This window comes from Artemia sp. Qi Xiang Cuo, chromosome 3, assembly GCF_049724085.1.
Source record: "Artemia sp. Qi Xiang Cuo chromosome 3, ASM4972408v1, whole genome shotgun sequence".
NCBI classification, from domain to species: Eukaryota; Metazoa; Arthropoda; class Branchiopoda; order Anostraca; family Artemiidae; genus Artemia; species Artemia sp. Qi Xiang Cuo.
Genome location: NC_142796.1, coordinates 94,875,860 through 94,902,575, shown reverse-complemented (window position 1 = coordinate 94,902,575; position 26,716 = coordinate 94,875,860). Strand labels below are relative to the sequence as shown.

The following is a 26,716-nucleotide window of genomic DNA, read 5'->3' as shown; positions in this document are numbered from 1 at the left end:
CGACTATTAAAAAGGGCACCATCCTTTTGAATTCCCAATCGAATGAGCCTTTTTTGAAGTTTTTACGAGAACACCTTCTATAAAAACCATATATGCCCCTAGGGCATAACTTAAAACCCTTGCCCCGAGGGTTGTGGGGGAGTTTCCTCCTCAAAAACATATTTTCTATCTAGAAATCAACTACGCTTAACAAAATGGCTATCTCAAAATTTAGATTAGATGTGTTTGGGGAAATGATGGACGTTGGGGGGAGGGGGGCTAGTTGCCCTCCAATCACTTTCGACTATTAAAAAGAGCACTAGCCACTCCAATTTGCAATCGAATGAGCCCTTTTCGAACTTTCTACAACAACTCCTTCGATAGGAAGTGCCGGGTATGGAAAAAAAAACAACAACAACACATTGTACCCACATCGTTCTTTACTTAGGCAGCGCTAGCGCGCTGCCTATGATGGTAGCTGAAGCCATGACTCTTCATGTGCAACAGTAGCTGCTCGTCTTTACGAATGCATGGGGCACTTCCTTGGACACGCTTCACAACCATACTTTGTTTTAAGAATTCCACGTAACGTTTCCGTTTTAACTTTGTTTCGTCTGTCCGTCTTTATGATTTTCACTGCACTAAAGAACCTTTCGACGACAACGTTGGAAACAGGAAGAGAAAGCAAAAATATAATTGCCAATTTTAGATTTGCGTATAGCTCGCTTCCTGAAGCGTTTTTTCGAAAAAAACAAACGCCAGTGGGTAACCGCATCCGTATTTTCAACATTGTTGAGACTTCATTTCCTCCACTCCTGTTCGATTTTGTTTTCATCCCATGATACTTTCGAGTAAGGAGTTGGAGGGAATCAGGCCATAGTGACTGAGCTAATACAGGGTCAACCATATCTGCATATTTATAAATGTCACCATCGAAACGAAACCGAGCTGCACAGCTTCTATGTAAAAAGATTTTGCAGCTCTGAGGATCTTTTGAACTGCGTCATGGGGCCTGATTTTACACCTCGATCTGATTTTAGTGTCAAGAGAGTCCTGCCCATTCGGACCTAAGTAAATACTTTCGAGGGGAAGGTAAACACTTGGGTCATTCACACTAAGTTGAAATGCATTCGTTGACTTCACAGTCCTTCTTCATGACGCTCATACAGTTCCTTGATAAGAGATTCAGTCTTTAGTTTCAGGCAATAAAAGAGTGGTTTGTCAGCTTTAAAAGCTACATTAAATTCAGTAAACAAACCAATGCAAATGTAACAATTTATTACTAAGCAGATAAGTTTCGACAATGGATAATCGAACGTATTCAGACGTTTTCCATCAAAATTGCCTTTAATTCTATGGACTAAGTGACTTTTCATGAACAAATGCGCAGTCGTGCGGCACTACTTTTTCTGCCACTGGGAATCTTAAACAATAGTTTTTGATACTTTTAAATCAATTGGCCATCAGCAAATTTTAAATTGATACCAACTTGGTCTTCCATATTCAAAATCGTAGTTTGGAACCATAGAATGGCAGAAAACACCACTTTCCCATGGTAAAATATTTTTGTTCACTTTTAAAGGGCTCTGTAACTTTCAGTTTCCGTTCGAAAGAGCACTCGCCCGATCTTCCAGGACCTTCAATTTGATACAATCAACCATGGGAAAAAAAACTCACACAAGTAAACACACATCCGTGATCTTGCTTCTAAAAAAAGCCATATTTTTGTAGATAGGAGCTTGAAACCTCCAAAGTAGGATTCTCTAATATGCTGAACCTAATGGTGCGATTTTCACTATAATCACTGGCTTTCTTCGGGATATTTTTCCCTATTTTTCGAAAATCAGACATAATTTTTAAGTGTGCTAGAGATTGATGTGTAGCTCAAATTTATTGAACTTTATATATTTGGAATCAGCATGAAAATGCAATTCTTTTGATATATTACTTGTTATGAAAATTCCTTTTTTTAGAGCTTTAGTAGCTTTTTGCCCAAATCCCTCCTTACTTAACAGTTCGTTACCACGATCTGTTTGATTCTACACCTTATATTTTGGAAAATAGACATAATATTCCAGAATCCCTCTTTTTTCATTCTTCTTATATGCCTTAACTTCCCTTTGGCTGCTCAATTTTACATGCAGGGAGTATTCTTCAGGGGGAATTTTCCGCAGGAAGTGCCCCAAACCATGCCAACACACAGAATAGACTAAGTAGCACTCTATCCCTGAGATTGTTCAAAAGGATTCGATTCTCATAAGAATCACTAAAAAAGGGACTATCTTTGCGTTTTCGTCACTCCCTCCTAAGTACGCTTCAGTTCAAAATAACCTGACAACCCACACATCAACCCAATGATTTTACTTGGCAGACAGGTTTCCAAAGTGAAACAGCACAGACAATTTTCAAACAGTTAGTGGTAACAAACTGCAAGTAAGGAGTAACACGGGTCAATATTGATTGAAACTCTAAGAAACGTAACTTTGACAACATCTGATACATCAAAAGAATTGGATTTTTGTGCTGATTCTAAATATATAGAATTTACTAAGTTTCATGTTACCCATCAAAAGCTTAGAGCCTGAAAAAACTAGCATGATTTTCGAAAAAGGGGAGAAACAGACCCACAAAGTCAAGCGATAAAAATCACACCATTAGATTCAGCATATCAGAAAACGCTACTGTAGAAGTTTTAAGCTCCATGTACAAAAATATGGAATTTTGCATGTTTTCCCGAATGCGCCGTTAGAGTTGCAGGAAAAAATATAGAGGAAAATGAAAAAGTTTGTGATACCTTGGATGTGAAGGAAGATTTGTTTTGTGAGGAGGAATTAGAAACAGTACTAAAAGGATTAAAGAATAATAAGGCTCCAGGTGCTGATAGGGTAGTAAATGAGTTTCTTAAATATGGTGGCTCTGAGGTTAGAAATAAGTTATTGGAGATTATGAATATGATTTTTGAAAAAGGGGAAGTACCTAATGATTTTAGGAAAACCTTAATTAAGCCACTTTATAAGAAAGGTGATAAAAGTGAGTGTGGTAATTATCGAGGCATTAGTCTGGTCTCTGTAGGTAGCAAATTGCTTAGTAATATGATACTTTTTAGACTGAGAGATGCCGTAGACAAAGTTTTAAGAGAAGAGCAGTGCGGTTTTAGAAAAGGTAGAGGATGTGTTGACCAAATTTTCACTCTTAGGTTAATAATTGAGAAGTGCCTAAGTTTTCAAACACCTTTGGTCCTCAGTTTTATAGATTATGAGCAAGCGTTCGATTCTGTTGATAGAGGAGCTTTAGTAAAGGTTTTATCCTTGTATGGTATACCAGACAAATACATTAAAGTGATTAGTGCTATGTACGAGAATAACACTGCTGCGGTTAAGGTAGGAAATGAGGTTAGCAGCTGGTTTTGTATTAAATCAAGAGTTAAGCAGGGTTGTGTTTTATCCCCCTTTACATGGATTATTTTGATGGACTTTGTTTTAAGGAGCACAGGAAAGGCAATGGGAGACCACGGACTCAAATGGGGAGGAAAAAGTCTCCTGGACTTGGATTATGCTGATGATTTAAGCATCCTAGATGAAAGTGTGAGCAAAATGAATAAAGTTTTAGAGGTTTTGCGAGTTCAGGGTGCTAGTATTGGTTTGAAAATTAATGTTAGGAAGACCAAGTCACTAAGGCTAGGAATAAGTGAAGATGAAAAGGTGACGTTGGGTAATGAAATGATTGATCAGGTGGGAAGCTTCACTTACCTTGGTAGTATTATTAGTAAAGATGGTGGGATCAGTGAAGATGTTAAAAATAGAATAGCCAAGGCTCAGGGTGTTTTTTCGCAGTTAAAAAAAGTATGGAAGAATAGGAAGATAAGTCTTCAAACCAAGATTATAATCTTAGAAGCTACAGTGATGACAGTGGTCAAATATGGCTCTGAAGCATGGACGCTCCGAAAAGCGGATGAAGATTTGCTAGATGTTTTCCAGAGAAATTGCTTAAGGATTGTTCTGGGTACCCGGCTGACTGACCGTATTTCAAACAATAGGCTATACGAAAAATGTGGTTCAATACCGCTTTTTAGGTCTATAATGAAAGAAAGGTTGAGGTGGTTAGGGCATGTTGTTCGGATGAAGAATAACAGACTGCCGAAGATTGTTCTTTTCGGCCAACCATCTTGGGCTAAACGGAAAGCAGGTCGTCCCCGTCTGGGTTGGGAGGCCGTCATAAAAAAATATTCAAAGGAAATGGGAACGTCTTGAGCGGGTGTAAAAAGGGAGGCTTTGAATAGATTGGGGTGGAGGAGGAGCATGCGTAGCTGTGTTGGCCTCAGGCGGCTTGGTGCTGCGATGAGTTGTTAGTAGTAGTAGTAGTAGTAGTACTAGTGTTGTAACTGGTAAAATTGGGTATTTTACCGTAATTTTACGGACCCCCGTAAGAAGTAGATGACACGTGACAAACAAGAAAAAAAAAATTAAATAGCCGAGAAACATGAGGGTAATGTCAGCCAGCGGACAGAAAAGAAGCGAAAATTATAGAGGCAGATATTTCGTCAGAGACGTCCGCCTAGCCGTCTTCAATGCTCAAAAAAAAGAAAGAAAACTAATGTTTTGAATTAGCTCTAACTGAGCAGAAGAAAGACTGAATCAAACAAACCAAAAAACCAAGCCAAAATAAATGAAAGACTATTCACTAATTAGAATGGATAAGAATTCTCTGCTTAGTGATTGACTTAGCTTGTCTACTGACCTAATTTTCATTAACAGTGTGGACAGATGATCTTAATTTAAACGAAAAAAAAAATAATAATTTGAAACCATTAATTTTAAGTTATTATAAATCGGGTTTATAGGAACATCTCCAGTATCTCTACTTAAAGCAAGGTCTCTATTTATGGACTTGTTTAAAATTGCAATTGCCTCCTAAAACAATGTGGGAAGGAACGGTTACGGCCACCTGAATCAGAATCTAAGTCTGACTGAATGAAAGTGACTGAATGTTCCGCTCTAATGATCCAGTGCTTAGTTAATCAAAGTCATCAAAGTGTTACAAGCCTCTTTTTTAATCGAATTCGGTACTTTTATAAATAAATGAAAAATAACATGTATTTGATATGAGAAAAGTGGCTGAACACGGCTATTTAAATATGCAAAGCTGTTAGGGTAACATTTCTTAGGTTTAAATGTAGAAAAAAGTGACTAATATGATTTTACTGTCAAATGATGGTAAATATGTTTTTTTTTTATTAGTAATTTTTTTTTTACAAAATAGATGTCTGAAATCAGGCACTGTCCAGATGCTGAGGTATTACCCTAGGCACAAGATTACAAAAGAGATAAACTAGACAGGCAATTACATAGATCAAACTCTAGATGAAGGGGCATTACCTTTTTTGATCCCAGGGAAATCGGAATCATTAAAAAATGTCATAAAAGCTGTAAGTGAGGCTTAAAAAGAAATGCTCAACTGGTCTTGTAGCTACATGGCAACTCTTAACCTCCAATTTGACCCTGTATTTCTTGAAGAGTACCTTATTTTACCAATTTTACTTACGGCGTTTTGATTTTACAATAACGTTTATAACACTAGCCTGTACCCCACATCAAATCTTGATTAGACTTGGACATGATTTGAAAAAAAGATCAGATATTAAAAAAACAACAACAAAAAAACAAGTTTTTTCAACTGAAAATAAGGAACAACATTGAAACTATTTCTATGAGACTAACACTTTACTGAAAACTAAGCTTTCATGATTTTTTGGAACAGTTTTTCAAAAATATATTGCATAAACCGCAAATCAGTAATTTCGTTCGTTCAAATTTCAACCTTACTCATTACTTTCACGAGAAACACTTTGTTTATAGAAAAATGATTGATGAACAAAGCAGCTCTTTCCCTTTTAAATATTTTCTTTGTTTTTAAACGACAGTCATAGGCCTATTCTGATATCCCATTAAACAAGCCTAAGCTTTATTTCCGGGAAGTTTAATGGGATGATTTTTTTTCTATTGCTAATAAATTAGACTAAATTTTTCTAAACCAAATAAAAAGGTTTATATCAGAAATTTTAGCCAAAACTTTCACAAAGTTTAGAGGGGGAGTGTCCTCATCAAAAACATATTTTCTATCCAGAAATCAACTACGCTGAACAAAATGGCAATCTCAAAATTTTGATTGGATGTGTTTGGGGAAATGAGGGGCGTGAGGGGGGGGGGGCTAGTTGCCCTCCAATCACTTTCGACTATCGAAAAGAGCATTAGCCCTTTGAATTTCCAATCGAGTGAGCCTTTTTTGAAGTTTCTATAACAAACTTATATGCCCCCAGGGCATAACTTAAAACCCTTGCCCCGAGGGTTGTGGGGGAGTGTCCTCCTCAAAAACATATTTTCTATTTGGAAATCAACTACGCTGAACAAAATGAATATCTCAAAATTTTGATTAGGTGTGTTTGGGGGAATAATGGGCGTGAGGGGGGGGGGCTAGTTGCCCTCCAATCACTTTCGACTATTAAAAAGGGCACTAGAACTCTCAATTTCCAATCAAATGAGCCCCTCTTGAAGTTTCTACGACGACCCCTTCCATATAAAGTGCCCTCTAAAGGAAAAAAAATAATACATAGTACATTGTGCCAACATCGTTCTTATATGCTCTCAGGGCATAAGTTAAAAGCATTGCCCCGAGGGTTTCGGGGGCGTATCCTCCGCAAAACCATGCTTTCTATTTCAAAATCAACTACCCTGAACAAAAAGGCTATCACAAAATCTGGATTGGATGTGTATTGGGGAATGATAACGTGCGGGGGGGGGGGGGGCTAGTTGCCCTCCAATCACTTTCGACTATTAAAAAGGGCACTAGCCACTTCAATTACCAATCGAATGAACCCTTTTCGAAGTTTCTACGACAACTCCTTCGATACGAAGTGCCCGACTGAAAAAAAAACAACAAAAAAACATAGTGCCCACATCGTTCTTTACTTAGGCAGCGCTGGCGCGCTGCCTATGATAAAAAAATGAAGTTGTACTGCCTGTAATAAGATGCCTGTCAATAATTTACCATACTTAGTACTCTATAAAAACAATAAAAAACTCAATAAAAACAGTACCAAAAATTGCTCTAGTTTGTCAGATTTTGATGTCAGCTTTGCTAGTGCTTGCTTTTAAATTGTCAATGTCTTATTAAAAAAAAAAACACCCAATTCATGAAATTTTTTTCCCTCCTGAATCAGCTACCGGATGACTTCCAAGAAGGACCAGTACAGGACTGCCATACCCTAAAACATACCTTTTGAAAAACTTTACCAATTTAGTGGTTAATTCAGAATGTACTAACTTAACGAAATAACTAAGAAACAAAAATACCCATTTGATTCAGAATTCAGTATTGTATCCAAATATTACAACCATTACTTGCAGAAATTCCTCCTAGAAATTAAAAAAAAATGGCATTGACAGGATTCTGTACATCTTCTAGGTTCCACAAATCAAGTTTTAGTAAAAAAAAATATTTTTTATTTATTTTTTAACTCTATATTCTATACACTAAGCTTTAGTAAAAATAAAATATTTTTATCAGAGGTAGCTAATCTGCAGCTTCACCAAAGAAGAGATTCAGGGATAGGCCCTGAAGTTGTGAGTGTTGTGGCCTGTGGCCAGTAAGGAACATGGTATTTTTCTATCTTCAAAAAGACAGCAGAATTTTGTTTAATATTAATAAATATTGTAGTACTGGTTGAATTAGCAGCAATTCAGTTTGAATTAGATTCCCCTCGTGTTAAACTAGCCTAGGCTATACACCTCTGTCTTTTCAAAGGTGGAAAAAGTACCGCGTTCCTGTCTAGCCTAGACGCCAAACCCCGAGTGAGCTGAAAACTAAACTGAAACTAGGTTTTTTCAAATTCCAGCCTAAAAATTTTCCGATTCATGTACAATTGAAATAGCTAACTAAGAGTTAAACTGAACTTTAGGATTAGAATTCAATTTGGAATAAAAATATAGGCCTAACATTAATTTCCGTCAAAAGTATTTAACAAAGCTTTACTTTTCAAAATATCCAAAAAGTCTAAATTTAGATTTTTTTTTCTTCTGTAAATACGAGACTTTTCTTGCTGCACGATTGCTGCCTAGCCCCAAAGTTATTGGCCATGTTTTTATTCTTGTCATTCGAAAACCTCGAAAAAACCGTATATTTCTAAACAAGCTTTTTCTACGATGCCGCCCCTCTGGAAAGCTGGACTCGGGCAAGTCAGAATCACTGATATTGATTCTATAAACCCATGCACTCAGAAAATTTGTACATGACACAACATGTACTTTTAGAAATAAGCAAGATAGCTTCACTTGGCGCCCGGACTAATATGGGATTTTCAAATGTTATTTTGCGCTCAAAATTACATAAATTAATTGTTATTCTCAGGACTACTTGCTTTTCCAAAGAAAAAAGTACATTAGAAAGTCTTGTCTATCGTAAACTCAAGACTTACAGCAAGAAATAACAATAGAAAAAAATAATCATAAAACATTTGCCAAAAACTGCGACAGAAGAAATAGAAGAACTCATAATCTCAAATGTTTCGTAAAGTTAGGGCGATGAAACCGACAACAACTAACCCTTTGAAGCCTTGCAAAAACGTACTTAATTTCATTCCACATCATATCGTCGACTTCAAGGATTCCCCTAATGACAAGGGATACATCATTACCCAAAATAATTATGTTTTAGACATGTGTACTAACTACATTTAGTACGAGATTTTCCAAAAGTAATTTAGCGTTCCCAGTTGCATAAATCAATGACAATTCCCAAGGCATAATATTGCTTTCCAAGGGGAAACGTATACTGGAAAGAGTTCAAGGGAAAATATTAGTAATGCTAACCCAATAAATGGGCCAAGTAACTTGTCTACATTAGAAGGTTTTCGAAAAACACATACAAAATAAGCAGATGGAAATATTTAAACAAAGCCAACAGAGAGCAAAGCTCAAAGTAAAGGATGCTTTTCATCAAAATAACTAAAAAAACAAGTTTTTTTCAACTGAAAGTAAGGAGCATTATTAAAACTCAGAAATTATTACGTATATGAGGGGGGTTACTCTTCCTCTTCCATCAGCAACAATATGCTAAAACACAAGAGTCCAAAAAGTTTAAGAAAGTGTAGCTTTTCTTTAAGGCTATGGTACCTTGGGGAATCAACAATTATTAATTTTGAATTATTATGGACAAAAAGCATTTTCAAATTTAACTAATTTCAGCTACTACTAACAACTCACCACAGCACCAAGCCACCAACACAGCCATACTGCTCCACACGACCTTTCTTCATCCTAATCTATTCAAAGCCACCCTCTTTACACCGTCCCAGGAAGTTGCCATTCCTTTAAATCTTTCTTTACAACATCACACCGCCCAAACTGCAAACAACCTGCTTCCTGTTTAGCCCAAGGTGGTTGGCCGAAAAGGAGGCTCTTCGGTACTCTTAGCATTGTTTATCTATTTTCACCTCTAAACTGGCAATGTTGAAGAAAATATGGCTCTGCCCTAAAAGCTTCATAGTCATGAAACAACCAAAAGCAAATCACAGACCATTGCACTTATCAGGTACATGTAGACCTAAGATGGGCCAGGAGGGATAAAAAATATTTAATTTTGATGCCCATGGCACTTTCAATACAAGTACTTGGTATTTCAAATTAAATAAAAAAAAACAAGTTTTTTTAACTGAAAGTAAGGAGCGACATAAAAACTTAAAACGAACAGACATTATTCCGTATATGAAAGGGGCTGTACCCTCCTCAGCGCCTCGTACTTTACGCTAAAGTTTTTTATTGTTTAAAAAAAATAAAGTTGTGAGACAGAGTCAAACTTTAGCGTAAAGAGCGAGGCGTTGAGGAGGGGACAGACCCTTTATATACGGAAAAATTTCTGTTCGGTTTAAGTTTTAATGTCGCTCCTTACTTTCAGTTAAAAAAAACTTGTTTTTTTAAATTTAATTTCTGAAGGTTTTGAATTAATGCAGCTTTGATTTTGGCTAACCGTACATAAATAATTAAAACGAAATTTGCATATTAATTTTCTTTTCTTTGGCTAAATGGCTTTCTCGAAATTTCGTTCGGATGTAACTTACGAATTAACTTACGTAACGAACTTCTATATTCGTATATTTTTATTACATATACTAGGGAGTTTGCCCCCTAGTCAATACCTCGCTCTTTACGCTAAAGTTCGAATTTTGTTCGAATCACAAACCCCCGAATCACAAAGACCTAGAATAGATAGCTCTTTTGAAAGTACTAAAAAAAACTTTAGCATAAAGCGAGGTATTGACTAGGGGGCGAACCCCCTCATATACATAATAATTTCTATTCGTTTTAAGTTTTAATGTTGCTACTTACATTCAGTTGAAAAAACTTGTTTTTTTATTTAATGTCTGATCATTTTTTAAATTATACTGGGAAATCCGGCGCCCCCTTCAAAGAAATGTCCCTTCCCCAAGGGAAACATTGTCCGCCGTAACCCTCTACTCCGACCCCCCCCCCCCTCCACAAGAAAAAAATCCCTCCTTAAAACGTCTGTATACTTACCAATAACCAATACTATATGTAAACAATGGGCAATGTTTAAAACTTGCAGCCCTTCCCCCAGGAACTGTGGGGGAAAAAGTCATCCTCAAAGACATATTTATTAGATTTTCGACTATGCTGAACAAAAAGGCTATCTCAAAACTTTGATTGGGCAACTTCGGGAAAAAATGAGTGTGGGAGGGTGCCAAGTTGCCCTCCAATTTTTTGGTCACCTAAAAAGGGTACTAAAGCTTTTAATTTCCGTTCAAATGAGCCCTCTCACAATATTCTAGGACTACTGGATCGATACGATCACCCCTGAAAAAAAAAACAATACAAAAACAAAACAAAAAAAACAACAAAAAACAAAAAAACACGCATCCGTAATCTTTCTTCTGGCAAAAAAAATAAATATAAAATTCCACATTTCAAGGAGGCACACTTGTGCCTCTATAAAGAGGCGACCCACCACAATGTTAAGCGATTTCAGGTCCTAGCGGTCGTAGAGAGACAGCGGTAATCGCATTTTGTAGCCCAAGCTCAAACTAAGAAACGTGCAAAATTTCACCCCCCTCCGACTTTATCTTCATGGGTAAAAGTGGGCCGGAAGTTTCGACCCTCCCACCACAGCCCCCCTTTAACGTTGTCCGAATGGGCTGAAATTCAGAGGTTAAGCTTTCCTAGGGCCCGGGAGCTTATCCTCGAAATTTCAGCTCAATCCAATCACTCCTTTCAAAAAACCAAATATAGCCACTTAAAGTTCATTTCTCTTTTTTTTTCTTATCCACGCCTACGGGCCACAGTTGGCAACTGATCCGGGTGAATGAGGACTCATTCGAAGCAGAATTCGACCTGTTAGGGCCTTTTGATATTTTCAGACCGAAAAAATTATCCCCCGAATTTACATTTACGAAAAACCTCGTTTTCCTATAATAGCCCATGTTAATTTTTCCCACCACAACCCCCTTTAACGTTGTCTGATCGGGCTGAAATTTTGAGGATAAGCTTTCCTGGGGCCTGGGAGCTTATCCTCGAAATTTCAGCTCAATCTGATCACTCCTTCCCTGTTTTCCAAAAACCAAATATCAAGTTTTGTGGGAATTTGCTTGCGTCAAAAATAGATTCCATTTAATAAAAAACAATTACAATTGTGTCTCTTTAGTCCAGCGGTTGATACTCTAGACTGTCAGGCGGAAAACCCGGGTTCGATTCACCGTTGGGCAAATTTTTTATATACTGAATTTAAACTTTAAAAAAGAAACTCAGTTTTTTTTTTAAATTATTTGAAAAAAATTATGTTTTCTAAAGAGTTAAAGGGGCTGAGTTACAAGGTCGACCCTTAAAACGTACAGGGATTAGGAGGCACAGTTGGGGGGCTGTTAAAGAGGCTGAGTCACAAGTTCGAACCTTAAAACGTACAGGGATTAGGAGGCACCCTGTACGACGTGATTTGAGTATTCAGGAATTAAAAGCCTTAACACAAGAATGTTCAAGAGCGGGGGGTTTGGGGGGGGGCCGCCCCCAACTTTAACTCCTGACACGATCAGCTAACAGTTAGTAAAGCAATAATAAGTAATAAACTGTACAAAAAGTTATTGTAATAAAGAAATTATTTACAAAAAAGTGCAGAAATTATTTGAAAAAAAACACGTTTTCTAAAGAGTTAAAGAGACTGAGTTACAAGGTCGAACCTTAAAACGCACAGGGATTAGGAGGCACCGTTGGGAGGCTGCCATCCCCTGAACTCCCCGCTTTTGCAGCCCTTAAATAAAAAAAAAGTTTTTTAATCAGAAAGTAAGGAGCGACATTAAAACTTAAAACGAACAGAAATTATTCGGTATATGAAAGGGGCTGTGCCCTCCTCAACGCCTCGCTCTTTACGCTAAAGTTTTTATTGTTAAAAAAAAAAGAGTTGTGAGAAAGTAAAAATTTAGAGTAAATATCGAGGCGTTGAGGACGGCACAGCCCCATTCATATACGGAATAATTTATGTTAGTTTTAAGATTTAATGTCGCTCCTTACTTTCAGTTTAAAGAATTTTTTTTATTTATTTAAAGGCTGCGAAAGCAGGGGTTTGGGGGCGGCAGCCCTCAACTGTGCCTCCTAATCCCTGTACGTTTTAAGGTTCGACTTTGTAACTCAGCCTCTTTAACTCTTTAGAAAACGTAGTTTTTTTCAAATAATTGGCAGATAGGAGCTTGAACCTTCTATGGTAGGGTTCTCTGATATGCTGAATTTGATGCTGTGATTTTCATTTAAGTTCTATGACATTTAGGAGTTGTTTCCCCCTTTTTCCGAAAATAGGGCAAATTTTCTCAGGCGCGTAACTTTTGATGGATAAGACTAAAATTGATGAAATTTATATATTTGAAATCAGCATAAAAATCTGATTCTTTTGATGTATCTGTTGGTATAAAAATTCCGTGTTTTAGAGTTTTGGTTACTATTGAGCCAGGTCACTCCTTACTTACACTTTGTTATCACAAACTATTTGATATATTCAGCTTCAAGAAAAAAAAATGTACCTTTAGCTTTCTCTGAATATCAGCAGCAGATATCGGTGTTGTTGATGGAGATTTGGCTCTTGGGGGTGAGCCTGTGCTAGGAGCTAAGACAACTTCATATTTTACACCTCCTTTGCTCTTTTCTTCTCCTCTGATTTCAGTAGCTTTGGATTCCATTTTTGGTTGATGAACAAGTACTGGTACAGCTGAAAAAACTTGCTTTTGTTAAAATTTGAAAGAGCAATCTAATGCTCTGTCCTTGAATGTATATGCTTCATGGACTGATCTTGAAGACTCGCTCCTCTAATTTTTACAAATGGACTCCCTCCTCTAATCTTTACAAATGTTCCTTTAAAAAAGAATAAGTATTTTTCTATGAAAAGTAAATGCCTGCTATAAACCCTTTCTTTCATTCTTTGAATATTAAAAATGACTAAAATACTTAGAGAGGTTTTGACAAGTACTATGACTATAACTGCTACTCAATTAAATTAATTTTCAGCCCTAGTTTTGTGTGATTTAGTGATCTCACTTAATTATCAACGAAAATATTTAAGACAGGTAAAATCTGAAGAGTGCAGAAGAATATACTCACATTTCAAATTAAAACCAAATTTAATTCAATTAAAATCATCAAACTAAAACCCCTTCTCATACTAAAATCACTATTCCACAATCAAATTAAAAAGAACCAACAATGATAGATATAAAATATATGGTGCCAGGAGCAGGGTGGCTACATTGCAAGGCCCTGGCAATGCTATGTGGCAGGCTTGTATATAGTGGTTCTCATTATCACTTTTCCTCTAACCGCATCCTCTTCTTGATGTCAAAGGCATCATCATAGGTCCAATACAACCACCCTGGGAAAATAACAAATTCTTCTTTAAAGTTGTGACCCATTTAGATTGTTTATGGCCAGAAATGTCAATATGCCAGTTTTAAGAAAAAATCAACTACATAGCCATTCTTGAGACCAGGCTTTAGTGTGACTATGCATCAAGCTTGTATATATATTGATTTTCTTTGTCCCTTGCCTTCTAACTACAGACATTATGAGCCTCTTCTTGATGTCATAGCATCACCATAGGTTCAATACAACCACCCTCAGAAAAATACAAATTTTTCCTTAAATTTGTGACCAATTTAGATTGGTTTTGCAGCCAGAAAGGTTAATATGCAATTTGTAAGAAAAAATACTATGTACCCAATTTTGAGGCCAGGCCCTGGTACTCAGCACACTTGTACATGTTGATTCTTGTTGTAAGTAGCAACTTTCAAATGAATCACCTTTGTTTGCTACTCTTTCCAAGGAAAATGGAGAGGTTCACAGTTACTACAAATAATGCTGAAGGGTTCCAATGACTTGTCACTTTCATCTTTGACATGTTCTGATTCTTGCTGTTGCTTATAATTCTTGCTGCCGTGTATCTTCTAACCACATGCTTCTTTGGTCTTGCTGTGGCATATCTTTTAAGGGCATATTTCTTTGTTCTCTGCACAGTATATATGATTAGCAGTATGATCTTTCCCTATCTCACCCATTATAAAAACCCGGACCAAGGTGCGAGTGCTCCAGAGAACGTATAAACATAAGCAACATTAGATCTTTTCACGGGTAGACAAGTCAATCTCTCTTGAATGCGAAACTTGGCTTCAACGTTGGAACACTAATTTTGAAGAAACTAATTTTAAATTAATTTATTCCAATACATACATCAAAATCGGTAATTAGTAGTGCAATGTTATTAGTAGATGTTTTAGGAATTAAAAATAGGTTTCAAAGTCTCGTGTTGGTTTCAAAGGCATTCTGAGAAAGTTTCTGCCAAAATACGTGTTCCAGGGTAATTGGACCGCTGATGGCAGATCAAATGAGAGGAGCTGTTTGTACGTGCCCTGGCCACACACTGTTAGCCATTCTGTTGCCCTGGAAAATCAAACGTAAAATTTAGCAGCTGAAATCTTTGAAATATATAGCTAAAAATGTATTATGTCTTATAGCTCCCCTTTAGAAAAAAGTTTTAGAAACATTTTAGAAATTGTGCCATAAAAGGTCTAAGATTATAAAGACTCAGCAGTAAGAAATGCATTTTATTTATTTTCTGGTAAACAAACTGGAAGAATATTTTATAATAGGAGCTTTTCTAGCGTAAAGCCCCGTAAAATTTTGGATCTGCCACTAAAATGTGTGATGTCCTTCAATTTTCTGAAAACTCCCTAAGAAAAAACTTCTTAACAGACGTTTGGTATTTTCTTGGATAGGGCTATTGTGGCAACTTTTACCACAGCAACCAATAATTAGAACCCCAGTCCTAAAACTGGTCTCAATCAGGAACCCTTATTGCTATCTAAATTCACAAAGTGCAAAGATTTTCAAACAGAGATGTTCATTGTTTAAAGTTCAGGAAAGGTCTGCCCATTTCATACGAAAACATTGATTGAAAGCGAAACTAGTCTTATCTTGGCTCTCCGCCAAAACAGGTAATTAGCCTTTTCAAGTTTCACAGAAACTACAATCTGAGAAAATAAATATCACGACGTAAAAAAAAAAAAGATAAACCAACCAGTGGCGGAGCCAGAGGGGGGGGGGCGCGGGGTGCCCCCCTAAAGTAGTGTAATTTACCTAATTAACGCAAGGTTGCATTAATAAAACTTGCTCCTAACGTAAGTTTATTGGATCAACCTATTTTGCCCCCCCCCTTAAAAAATACTGGATCCGCCCCTGAAACCATCACACCTATTCCACCAGTCATTAGAAGGAAAAAAAATTTCCTTATTTTCACAAATTTCATCAACCATCCTACATAGGCCTATCAGTTGAGTCCACTGTATATAAATAATAGATCAAGTCATAATTTGTATATAAACTAAGTCATACCTGTGAGATGGGACAGTTGCAAACCCCTTGGCCGGCTCACCAAGTTTTTTCTGCTTTTGCAATTACAAAAAATGCAATTTCTAACCATCTCTCATTGATTGACGCATACACGCTAACCCGCTAATGCATAAATAAGTGGGAGGAGCTTTTTGTTCGCACCAAGAATGAAGAGCCAGAAATCATCTGTGGTAAACTTACTGCCTAATTATATAAACTGTGGTTCTCTGCATTCATTTTTTATTTGTTCTGCTCCTTGTTGTTGCATGTCTTTTAACAGCATATTTCTTTGTTCTTCACTTTTGCTTTTGACTTGTTGTAATTGTTGACAATGCAAGTATTGTAACTATATTTCTTTTTTCTTCATTTTCATTTATCATTACTTCTGACATTTTTTCAATACCCTTTACCTTAGTTATGCAGATTGGTTTTGTCACATTTGATGGTTTAGGTTATTCATTTGTTCTCTAGGCATTACTAACCTGCTTAAGATGCCTTTTGTAAACACATCCATTACACTTGGTATTTTATACTTAGCTATGTTCCTTTTTGTAACTTCTAACCACATATATCCACTTATCTTCTAACCATATATTTCTTTGTTCTTGCTGTGGCATATCTTTTAATTGCATATTTCTTTTTTCTTCACTTTCATTTTTAATTTGTTCTGCTCCTTGTTGTCATATGTCTCTTGTAACCACATATTTCTTTGTTCTTCAATTGTTTTCATTCTTGCTGTTGCTTATCGTAACCAGATATTTCTGTTTTTTTTTTTTTTGCTTTCAATTTTGACTTGTTGTAATTGTTGCTGATGCAAGTATTCTAACTACATATTTCTTTGTTATTTGTTTTTGTTCATTATTACTTCCAATATTTTTTAATACCCTTTACCTTAGCTGCTTGGATTGGTTTTGTCATATTTGATGATCTAGGTTATTCATTTGTTTTTTTAGACATTACTAAACTACTAAACACTTTTTGTAAATAGACTAATTAAACTCAATATTTTATACTTAGCTATGTTCCTTTTGTAATGTTGCATGCATCATAGATATAAAAAAAATACAATCACTCCTGGGAGGGACATCACTCAGATGAAATTTTTCCAAAATTTAATCTCTAAGAGAATTTTCTCAAACTTATTATCTATGTAGCTCGTTTTCGCAGTTCAAAAAATCCCAAGATTCCATTTTGCCAAAATATTTTGACATTTTCTGATTCTTGCTGTTGCTTGTAATTCTTGCTTTCACTTATCTTCTAACCATACATTGCATACATGCATTCTAACAAATGTATGTCTTGTAACTGCATATTTCTTTGTTTCTTTCTATATAGACTGTTTTTTAGGCCAGAAAATCTCAAGCTGTCAATTTTCCACAAACAAACAGAAAATATGGAGCCTTCTTTGAGAATAAATACATAGCCTACATTAATAAATATACAATTATTGCTTGTTTAAAGGGATAAGATATACAACCCAACATAAGAGTCTGGAAACGTGTTTCAAATTTTCATCTCTTCCTTACCCCTCTTCAGGTTACTGAATGATTTTGAGCTTTAAAATTGGTTCTGCTCAATGAATAAATCTTAAAGACAATAAATCTTAGTTATGAAAGACAAGGTTCAGGAACTGGTAAAATTCTTGTGCAATATGTTGATAATTTTGGGTGAATAATCAAAAAGAACTTTCTCCACAAAATAAGTTATTCAAAGAAAAGTAAAGAACTCCATTAAACCAAAAATCAGCAGAAATAAAATCAAATAGTCTACCAAGAGTGAAACTACCACAAATCATTATTGATAAATAGATGAAACTCAAAACAATCAGAAATTACAATAGATAACATAGTCAAACTCAAAACGAGCAAAAATTAACATGAGTAGGGCTCAAAGCCCCTATGCCTTCTCAAGGCCAGAACATAACTTACACTTTACTGAAAAATATAAATGTTTTTACTTTTATAACTTTAATAAATCAAATAATATTAATATTTTGATTACTGAATATCAGTATATGTATATTAAACTGACAATGCACATTCATTTGTATTTTTTCAGTAAAGTGTAAATTATGTTCTGGCATTGAGAAGGCATAGGGGTTTTGAGCCCTACTCATGTCAATTTCTGCTCGTTTTAAGTTTTACTCAGTTATTTATTGAAATTTCTGTTCGTTTTGGGTTTCATTTATTTATCAATGCTGATTTGTGGTAGTTTCAAGCTTGGTAGATTTATTTGATTTTATTTTTGATCATTTTTGGTTTAATGCAGTTCTTTACTTTTCTTTGAAAAACTTATTTTGTGTAAAAAGTTTTATTAGTTAATTTCTTTTCATTTTATATTGGCATAGTCTTTTCAGGGAAAAAGAAAAAAATACTTAAGATCTTTTCGTTTTTTTAAGACTTTATAGTTTGGCCTGCTATTTGTACGCTGGAGAAAATTTGTCAGCAATTTTTAACAACATACACACTTTTAAAAATCTGGACACAAATAGTACTGTTTTATTTAGTTTCATACCTCCTCTAGTTGACCTGAAATAGAAAACTTGATGCCATTTGCAAAAAAATCTGTTTACTTTCTTTGATAGCTTGGATACACTTACGCTATTTTGATTTGGTTAAATTTAAGAGCAGAAGCGGCCCCAAAAGTTTGAACATAATACCCACAGTCATTCTTGGGATACTGCTGAGATGCCTTATTGGGAATTAGCATTAGCACAGTGCATTTTGATTTAATCTTAAGGCTACATTTTGTTTTTAAACATTGCAAATGGGAGGGGGACTAGTTGCCCTCCAATCACTTTTGACTATTGAAAAGGGCATTAGCCCTTCCTATTTTCCATCAAATGAGCCCTTTTTGGAGTTCCTACAACAACTCCTTCAATACAAAGTGCCCTGGTCTAAACAAATTTAAAAAAAAAAAATATTTTGTACCCACATCAATCTTTACTATAAAAATGTCAAGCCTTCCAATCACTTTTGACTATTAAAAAGGGCACTAGCCCTTTCAATTTCCAATTGAATGAGCCCTTTTCGAGTTTCTACAACAACGCTTTCCATAAACACCTTGTATGCCCCCAGGGCACAAATTACAACCCTTGCCCAGAAGGCTGTGAGGGGGTTGTCATCATCAAAGACCTAATTTCCAGAACTTTGAACTATGTTAAACAAAACAGCTATATCCAAATTTTGATTGGATGTGTTTGGGGAAATGGTGGGCGCGAGAGGGGTGTTCAACTATTAAAAAAGGCACTAGCCCTTTCAATTTCCAATTGAATGAGCCCTTTTGAAGTTTCTATGACAACTCTTTCAATGAAAAACTTATATGCTCCTAGGGCATAACTTACAACCCTTGCCCTGAGGGATGGGGGTTGGCATCCTCAAGGACCTAATTTGCAGAACTTTCAACAACGTTGAAGAAAACTGCTATCTCAAAATTTTAATTGGATGTGTTTGGGGAAATGGTGAGCCTGAGAGGGGGATTAGTTGCCCTCCAATCACTTTGAATTATTGAAAAGGGCACTAGTCTTTTCAATTTCCAATCTAATGAGCCCTTTTTGAAGTTTCTATGACAATGCTTTCTATATAAACCTTATATGCTCCCAGGGCATAATTTACAACCCTTGCCCTAAGGGCTGTGAGGGGGTGTCATCCTCAAAGACATAATTTCCAGACCTTGCAACTATGTTGAACAAAATGGTTATCTCAAAATTTTTGATTTGATGTGTTTGGAGAAATGGTGGGTGTAAGAGGGGGGTTACTTGACCTCCAATCACTTTTGACTATTAAAAAGGGCACTAGCCATTTCAATTTCCAATCAAATGATTCCTTTTTGAATTTTTTTAGAACAACACTTTCTATAAAAAAAGACCTTATATGCCCCCAGGGCATAACTTACAACCCTTACCCTGAGAACTGTGGGGGAGTGTCATCCTCAAAAATATAATTTCTGGACTTTTATGTTGAACAAAATGGCTATCTCAAAAATTTTGATTGGATGTGCCCTTTTCCTAATTTCCAATCAAATGAGCCCTTTTTGAAGTTTCTACAATATCACTATCTATAAAACATTACATGCCCGCAGAGCATAACTTACAACCCTTGCTCTGAGGGGGGTTATCATCCTCAAAGACCTAATTTCTAAAACTTTTAACTATGTTGAACAAAATGGCTATCTAAAAATTTTGATTGGATGTGTGTTGGGAAAAAGGCAGGCATGAGAGGGGTGTTAGTTATTCTCCAATCACTTTCGACTATTAAAAAGGGCACAAGCCCTTCTAATTTCCAATCAAATGAGCCCTTTTTCAAGTTTCTACAACAAAGCTTTCAATGAAAACCTTATATGTCCCCAGGGTATAAATTACAACCCTTATCCTGAGGACTGTGTGGGGATTGTCATCCTCAAAGATATAATTTCCAGAACTTTCAACTACGTTGAACAAAATGGCTATCTCAAAATTTTTATTAGATGTCTTTGGGTAAATGGGGGCGTGAAAGGGATGTTAGTTGCCCTCCAATCACTTTCGGCTATTAAAAAGGGCACTAGCCATTTCAATTTCCAAGCAAATGAGCCCTTTTTGAAGTATCTACTGCAACACGTTCTATAAAAACCTTGTGAAAAATGCTTTCCATAAAAACTTTATATACCCATAGGGCATAACTTACAACCCTTGCCCTGAGGGCTGTGGGAGAGTTTCCTCCTCAAAAACATAATTTCTATCTGGAAATCAACTATGCTGAACAAAATCTCAAAATTTTGATTGGATGTGCTTGGAGAAATGGTGGGCATGGAAGGGGAATTAGTTGCCTCCCAATCACTTTTGACTATTAAAAAGCGCACAAGCCACTCCAATTTCCAACTGAATGAGCCCTTTTCAAAGTTTCTACAACAACTCTTTCAATACAAAGTGCCCTGGTCTAAAGAAAAAAAAATAATAATAAATTATACATTGTGCCAGCATTATTCTTTACTTAGGCAGTGCAATTGTGCTGCCTATGATTAAATAGAGAAACCAAACAGCCTCCATACTGGGCAGACTTTAGGTGTTTTGGGATTGTTGTCACTAATTTTGGGCACTTTCCAGTAAATTTGGGTCACTAATATAGTGAGATGATTCCATATTTATGGAACCATCTCCATATTTACAATTCTATATTTACCTTTGGGGTATATAAGAACAGACAATACTATACTGTTCCCTTTGCTGGTTAGCTACCATATCAATGTCACCATTTCATAGGTGTTTTCATCATAAATTGTTGATCAGTTATTGATAGTTATAAGCAGTTTGGGAAGTTTTTACCAATTGCCAGAAGATTGTTCCTTGAGTAGGCAGTAGGAGGTTTTATTTAATATCTATTCTGGGGCAGTTTAAAATCAGAATATATACATGGACTCTTTGTTTAGGACTAGACATGTTGCTTGAATAGTCATAGCTTTACATTCCTTTTTTCAGATTTATAGGATTTACTAACACTTTTTCCCTTTTCTTTATTAAACCTGCACTACAACTGAGACCTTCTCCTGGGTGATGCCATTACAACCAGCAAACCTAACACTCACTATAATTTTTTTTGTGCATACTGTTTGGTGTGCTATCTACTGTAATCAAATATGCTAAGCTAGTGGTCAGAGTAATCATGTATGATAACAATAAAAATAAATATATGTTATAAATCATATATATTAGTGTTTAGATCAGTTGTAATTGTGAGTAATAACAAGAACAATATATTACATGTACATATATATATATATATATATATATAAATCTTTAAACAAGCAACTGTCTACGTATGTATTTAAACATTAAAAAAAAAAAAAATATTTGAAAGCGGCTACACATTTTTTTTTTCAAAATTAGCACAGTGGGATGTTCTAGCCTCAAAAAGATCTAAATAGGTCAAGAATTTGAGAAAATTTGCTTTCAGCCTTAATTTTGGAAAAAAAAAACACACAATAGACATAGTGTAATATTTAGAACACATTTCAACAGCCTAAATTACACCATTTTTCCTCCAGGAGTGGTTGTGCTGTTTTTAGCATCCATGGCACATGAAAAATTACAAATGACAACAGATGACTCTGAACAGATGAAACCTTGGTTTCATTCACATCAATTGGTAAATTTCTACTTTAGCTACATTTGGCTATCTTGAAAATAGGTTGTTAGGAAAATGAAACTTTCAGGGATGGCTCTACAGGCTGAAGTATGTCCTGGGAAGGTATTTGGAAGTACCTACCTCCACTCCTTCTCTCTCTAGAGGGTCCTGACCTTTGATAACCTTTAAAATCTGTGTGTTATAAAAGTGAAACTTTGCAAAATAGATTGACTGCTTGAATGAAATTCAACAAAATTGTTTTCAGCTTCACAACTTTGCTCAATCCCAATTTATAAGGTTTTAAAGATACAGTATGCAAATACATTTCCTAAATTTTAAAATAAAACATTTATTATTTTATTCAATAAAGGAGGAAGCCATAGGCTTGTTGCACAACAAAGACAAAAAATAACAGCTCAAACAGTAACACTGCAAAACACACACAAAAAAAAAAAAAAAAAAAAAATTCAACAGTAAAAAACAACTATATTACAGAAACTCTTTTTCATAGAACTCAGTTTCAACAAGAGCACTCTTAAATGATTGCACTGTTTGTGTAGAAACTACTACATCAGGTAAACTATTCCAAAGTTTTGTTGCATGGTTAACAAAGCTACATTGACCTATTTTCTTGTGCACTTGTGGCTGATACAGTTTATACAAGTTTTGTTGAGTGGCTTAGTAATGACTAAGTTTTGAAGAAATCAGCCCAGTCCACATTATCAACACCCTTCATAATATGGAATGTATTGATCAATGATCAATTGATATGGCTTAAAATTTTGCTCAAATAACAGGAATTGCATTTTCATGACCAAAGCCAGAGAAAAAGAAACTGATAACTGAAAGTTAAGGTAAAATGTAGTTTTGGCAAAATTTAGATAGGTAATAGACCTGTCATGGTAAATATTTACCAAATCATATTATTGACTTATGCATAAAGTGAATATACCACTAGATGCCTTTTTTATGCTGATTACAAATATAATAATCATTTCTATTGGAAATGAATTTCAGCACCCCCCTATATATGCCAATTCAGGGTATATATTTCTACATTAGGGGTGGTGGGGGTAAAATTTAAACTTACCTACCATTTACATCAGAAAAAAAATTTGCCCACTCCCCTAATGTAGAAATATATACCCTGAATTGGCATATATAGGGGGGGGGCTGAAATTCATTTCCAATAGAAATGATTATTATATTTGTAATCAGCATAAAAAAAGGCATCAAATGGTGTATTCACTTTATTCCTAACTCAATAATATGATTTGGTAGAACTTTACTGCCTTTTTTTATGCTCTTTACAAATATTAAATAAAAAAAACAAGTTTTTTTAACTGAAAGTAAGGAACGACGTTAAAACTTAAAACGAACAGAAATTATTCCGTATATGAAGGGGCTGTCCCCTCCTCAACGCCTCGCTCTTTACGCTAAAGTTTTTTATTGTTTAAAAAAATAGAGTTGTGAGAAAGTCAAACTTTAGCGTAAAGAGCGAGGCGTTGAGGAGGGGACAGCCCCTTCATATACGGAATAATTTCTGTTCGTTTTAAGTTTTAACGTCGTTCCTTACTTTCAGTTAAAAAAACTTGTTTTTTTTAATTTTTGAACGTTTTCGAATTAATGCAGGTTTTGATTTTGGCTCACCGTACATGAATAATTAAAACAATATTTGTATATTATATTTGGTTAAATGGCTTTCTCGAAACTTTTTTAATTTTATTTACGAACGTTTTTATTATTAATAAATATACGTAACTTATAATTAACTTACGTAACGAACTTCTATATTAATAAATTTTTATAATGTATACTAGGGGGTTTCGCCCCCTAGTCAATACCCTGATCTTTAAACTATAGTTCGAATTTTTTTTTTTCCAGTTCTTTAAAAATGACCTCTTAATCACAATCAGTTGATCAGTTGAAAAACTTGTTTTATTTTATTTAATTCCTGATCTTTTTCTTTAATAATGCTGGGAAATCCGGCGCCCCCGTCATAGCAATGTCCCTTCCCCCCTGAAAACGTCCTTCATGGAAAGATCCTTCCATATAGCCCCCCACCCGCTCCGTCCCCCCCCGACCCGAAAAAAACGCCTCTGAAAAAGTCTGTATACTTCCCAATAACCAAGACTATATGTTAACATTGAGTAAAGTTCATAACTTTCAGCCCTCCCCCTGGGGACTTTGGGGGATCAAGTCATCCTAAAAGACATTTTTATCATATTTTCGACCATGCTGAACAAAATGGCTATCTCAAAATTTTGATCGGGTGACTTTGGGAAAAAAATGAGCGTGGGAGGGGGCCTGGTTGCCCTCCATTTTTTTTGTTCAATTAAAAAGGGAAATTGAACTTTTAATTTCCATTCCAATGAGTCCTCCCACTTTTTTATAGGACCACTGGGTCGAAACTAACAACCCTGTAAAAAAAAAAAAAAACAAACCACAAAAAACACAAAACAAAAAATAAAAACCCATCCGTGATATTTATTAAGGCAAAAAATGGAAAATTACACATTTTTGTAGATGGGACCTTGAAACCTCTACAGTCGGGTTCTCTGATACGCTGAATATGATGGTGTGATTTTCATTAAGGTTCTATAACTGTTAGGGGGTCTTTCCCCCTTTTTTCGAAAATCAGCCAAATTTTCTCAGGCACGTAACTTTTGATGGGTAAGATTAAACTTAATGAAACTTATATATTTGAAATCAGAATTAAAATCTGATTCTTTTGATGTATCTATTGGTATCAAAATCCCGTTTTCTACAGTTTCGGTTACCATTGAGCCGGGTCGCTCCTTACTTACAGTTCGTTACTACGAACTGTTTGATAATAATGGTTTTTGTCGGAAATGAATTTTAGCCCCCACCCCTATTTATACCAATTCAGGGTATATATTTGGACATTAGGGGGGTAGGGGGAAAGTTTAAACTTACCTCTCATTTACATCAGAAATAAAATTACCCCCACCCCTTAATGTGCAAATAGCCTATATACCCTGAATTGGTATATGTAGGGGTGGAGGCTAAAATTCATTTCCAACAAAAAATATTATTATATTTGTAAAGAGCATAAAAAAAGGCATTGAGTGGTATATTCACTTTAGTTGTAACTCAAAAATATGATTTGATAAATATTTACCCCTGTCATATGGCCTAGACAATTTCCAGGACCCTCTAGAGGGAGGAGTGGTAGTAGGTACTTCAAAATACCTTCATAGGACATATTTTAGCCTGTAGAGCCATCCCTGAAAGTTTCAGTTTCCTGACCTAACTCCTTTCCAAGATACCTAAAAGTAGCTGAAGTAGATTTTTACCCATAAATCAACTAGCCTTGGTTAACTTCTCGGTCAATATCTACCAAATCATATTATTGAGTTAGGAATAAAGTGAATACACCATTTGATGCCTTTTTTTATGCTGATTATTAATATAATAAGCATTTCTATTGGAAATGAATTTCAGCCCCCCCCCCTATATAGGCTATACCTAACTTAACCCAACCTAACCTGGTCAATATATACCAAATCATATTATTGAGTTTCAAATAAAGTGAATACACCATTTGATGCCTTTTTTGGTCAATACATACAAAATCATATTATTGAGTTAGGACTAAAGTGAATACACCATTCGATGCCTTTTTTTATGCTGATTACTAATATAATTAGCATTTCTATCGGAAATGAATTTCAGCCCCCCCTATATATATCAATTCCGGGTTAGGTTAGGTATAGCCTATATCGGGGGGGGGGGCTGAAATTCCTTTCATATAGAAATGCTTTTTATATTTGTAATCAGCATAAAAAAAGGCATCGAATGGTGTATTCACTTTATTCCTAACTCAATAATATGATTTCGTATATATTGACCCTTTTTTTATGCTGATTATGAATATAATAAGCATTTCTATCGGAAATGAATTTCAGCCCCCCCTATACAGGCTATACCTAACCTAGCCTAACTTAACGCTGAATTGGCATATATAGGGGGGCTGAAATTCATTTCCAATAGAAATGTTTATCATATTTGTAATCAGCATAAAAAAAGGCATCAAATGGTGTATTCACTTTAGTCCTGACTCAATAATATGATTTGGTAGATATTTACCAACTTCTCAGATCCATAGCCTAGCTCTTGATCTATAATTTTGACCTAGGCCTAATTTTATTTATTTTGCATGTTTCTTTCAGAAGTAGCCAACAACTAGCCTAGGCCTACATATCAAGCCTGCCGACAGTAGATCAACTAGTGTGTTCATCTTCTATATACAAAAATAATAAAACTGCAAATCTATGAATCAAATGACGTTATTTTTGCACCAAAAAGAGAAGGAATTACTTTTAAAAATTGTGTGTGACTTTAACTCCTCATGTTTTGTCAGGTCACCAGACACAAAAAGGCACTGCAACAATTGGCAAATCATTTTATATCAATAGCTACTACTAAACTAAGCGAAAAAGATTTATTTTCTCCAAGAACTTTGTCAAGAAACTATAATATTGGGCATGTCAAGTAATACCTTTGTTTGACGCAGGTGCGCAGTAGTCCGTGAATTTAATTTTAAATCGATTGCCGCTCGTAGTAAAAATTAATCCTTTTCTACTGATACTTAAAGACATGTTGTTAATGTAATTATAATAAGCATAAAGTTTTTTGGTAAAAAAATTGCACATTTCTTGCATTCTAGATAAGAAAAGATTGGATTTAATC

At 35.4% G+C, this 26,716-nt stretch overlaps 1 protein-coding gene across 2 annotated transcripts in view; it reads right to left on the bottom strand.

Moving 5' to 3' along the window:
- Positions 1–26,625, bottom strand: part of LOC148954778 (uncharacterized) — a 58,959-nt gene extending 32,334 nt beyond the window's left edge. Inside the window, exons 1-2 of one of the 2 annotated variants that reach the window (XM_089086744.1) lie at positions 26,526–26,625; positions 13,052–13,236 (exon numbers count right to left, since the gene is read on the bottom strand). In XM_089086744.1, coding sequence (XP_088942870.1) covers positions 13,052–13,236; positions 26,526–26,625 — 285 coding nt within the window. Of the gene's footprint in view, positions 1–13,051; positions 13,237–26,344; positions 26,483–26,525 lie in introns of those variants that run through there. The other variant, XM_089086745.1, reaches the window with a different exon arrangement.
- Positions 26,626–26,716: the final 91 nt, after the last annotated feature.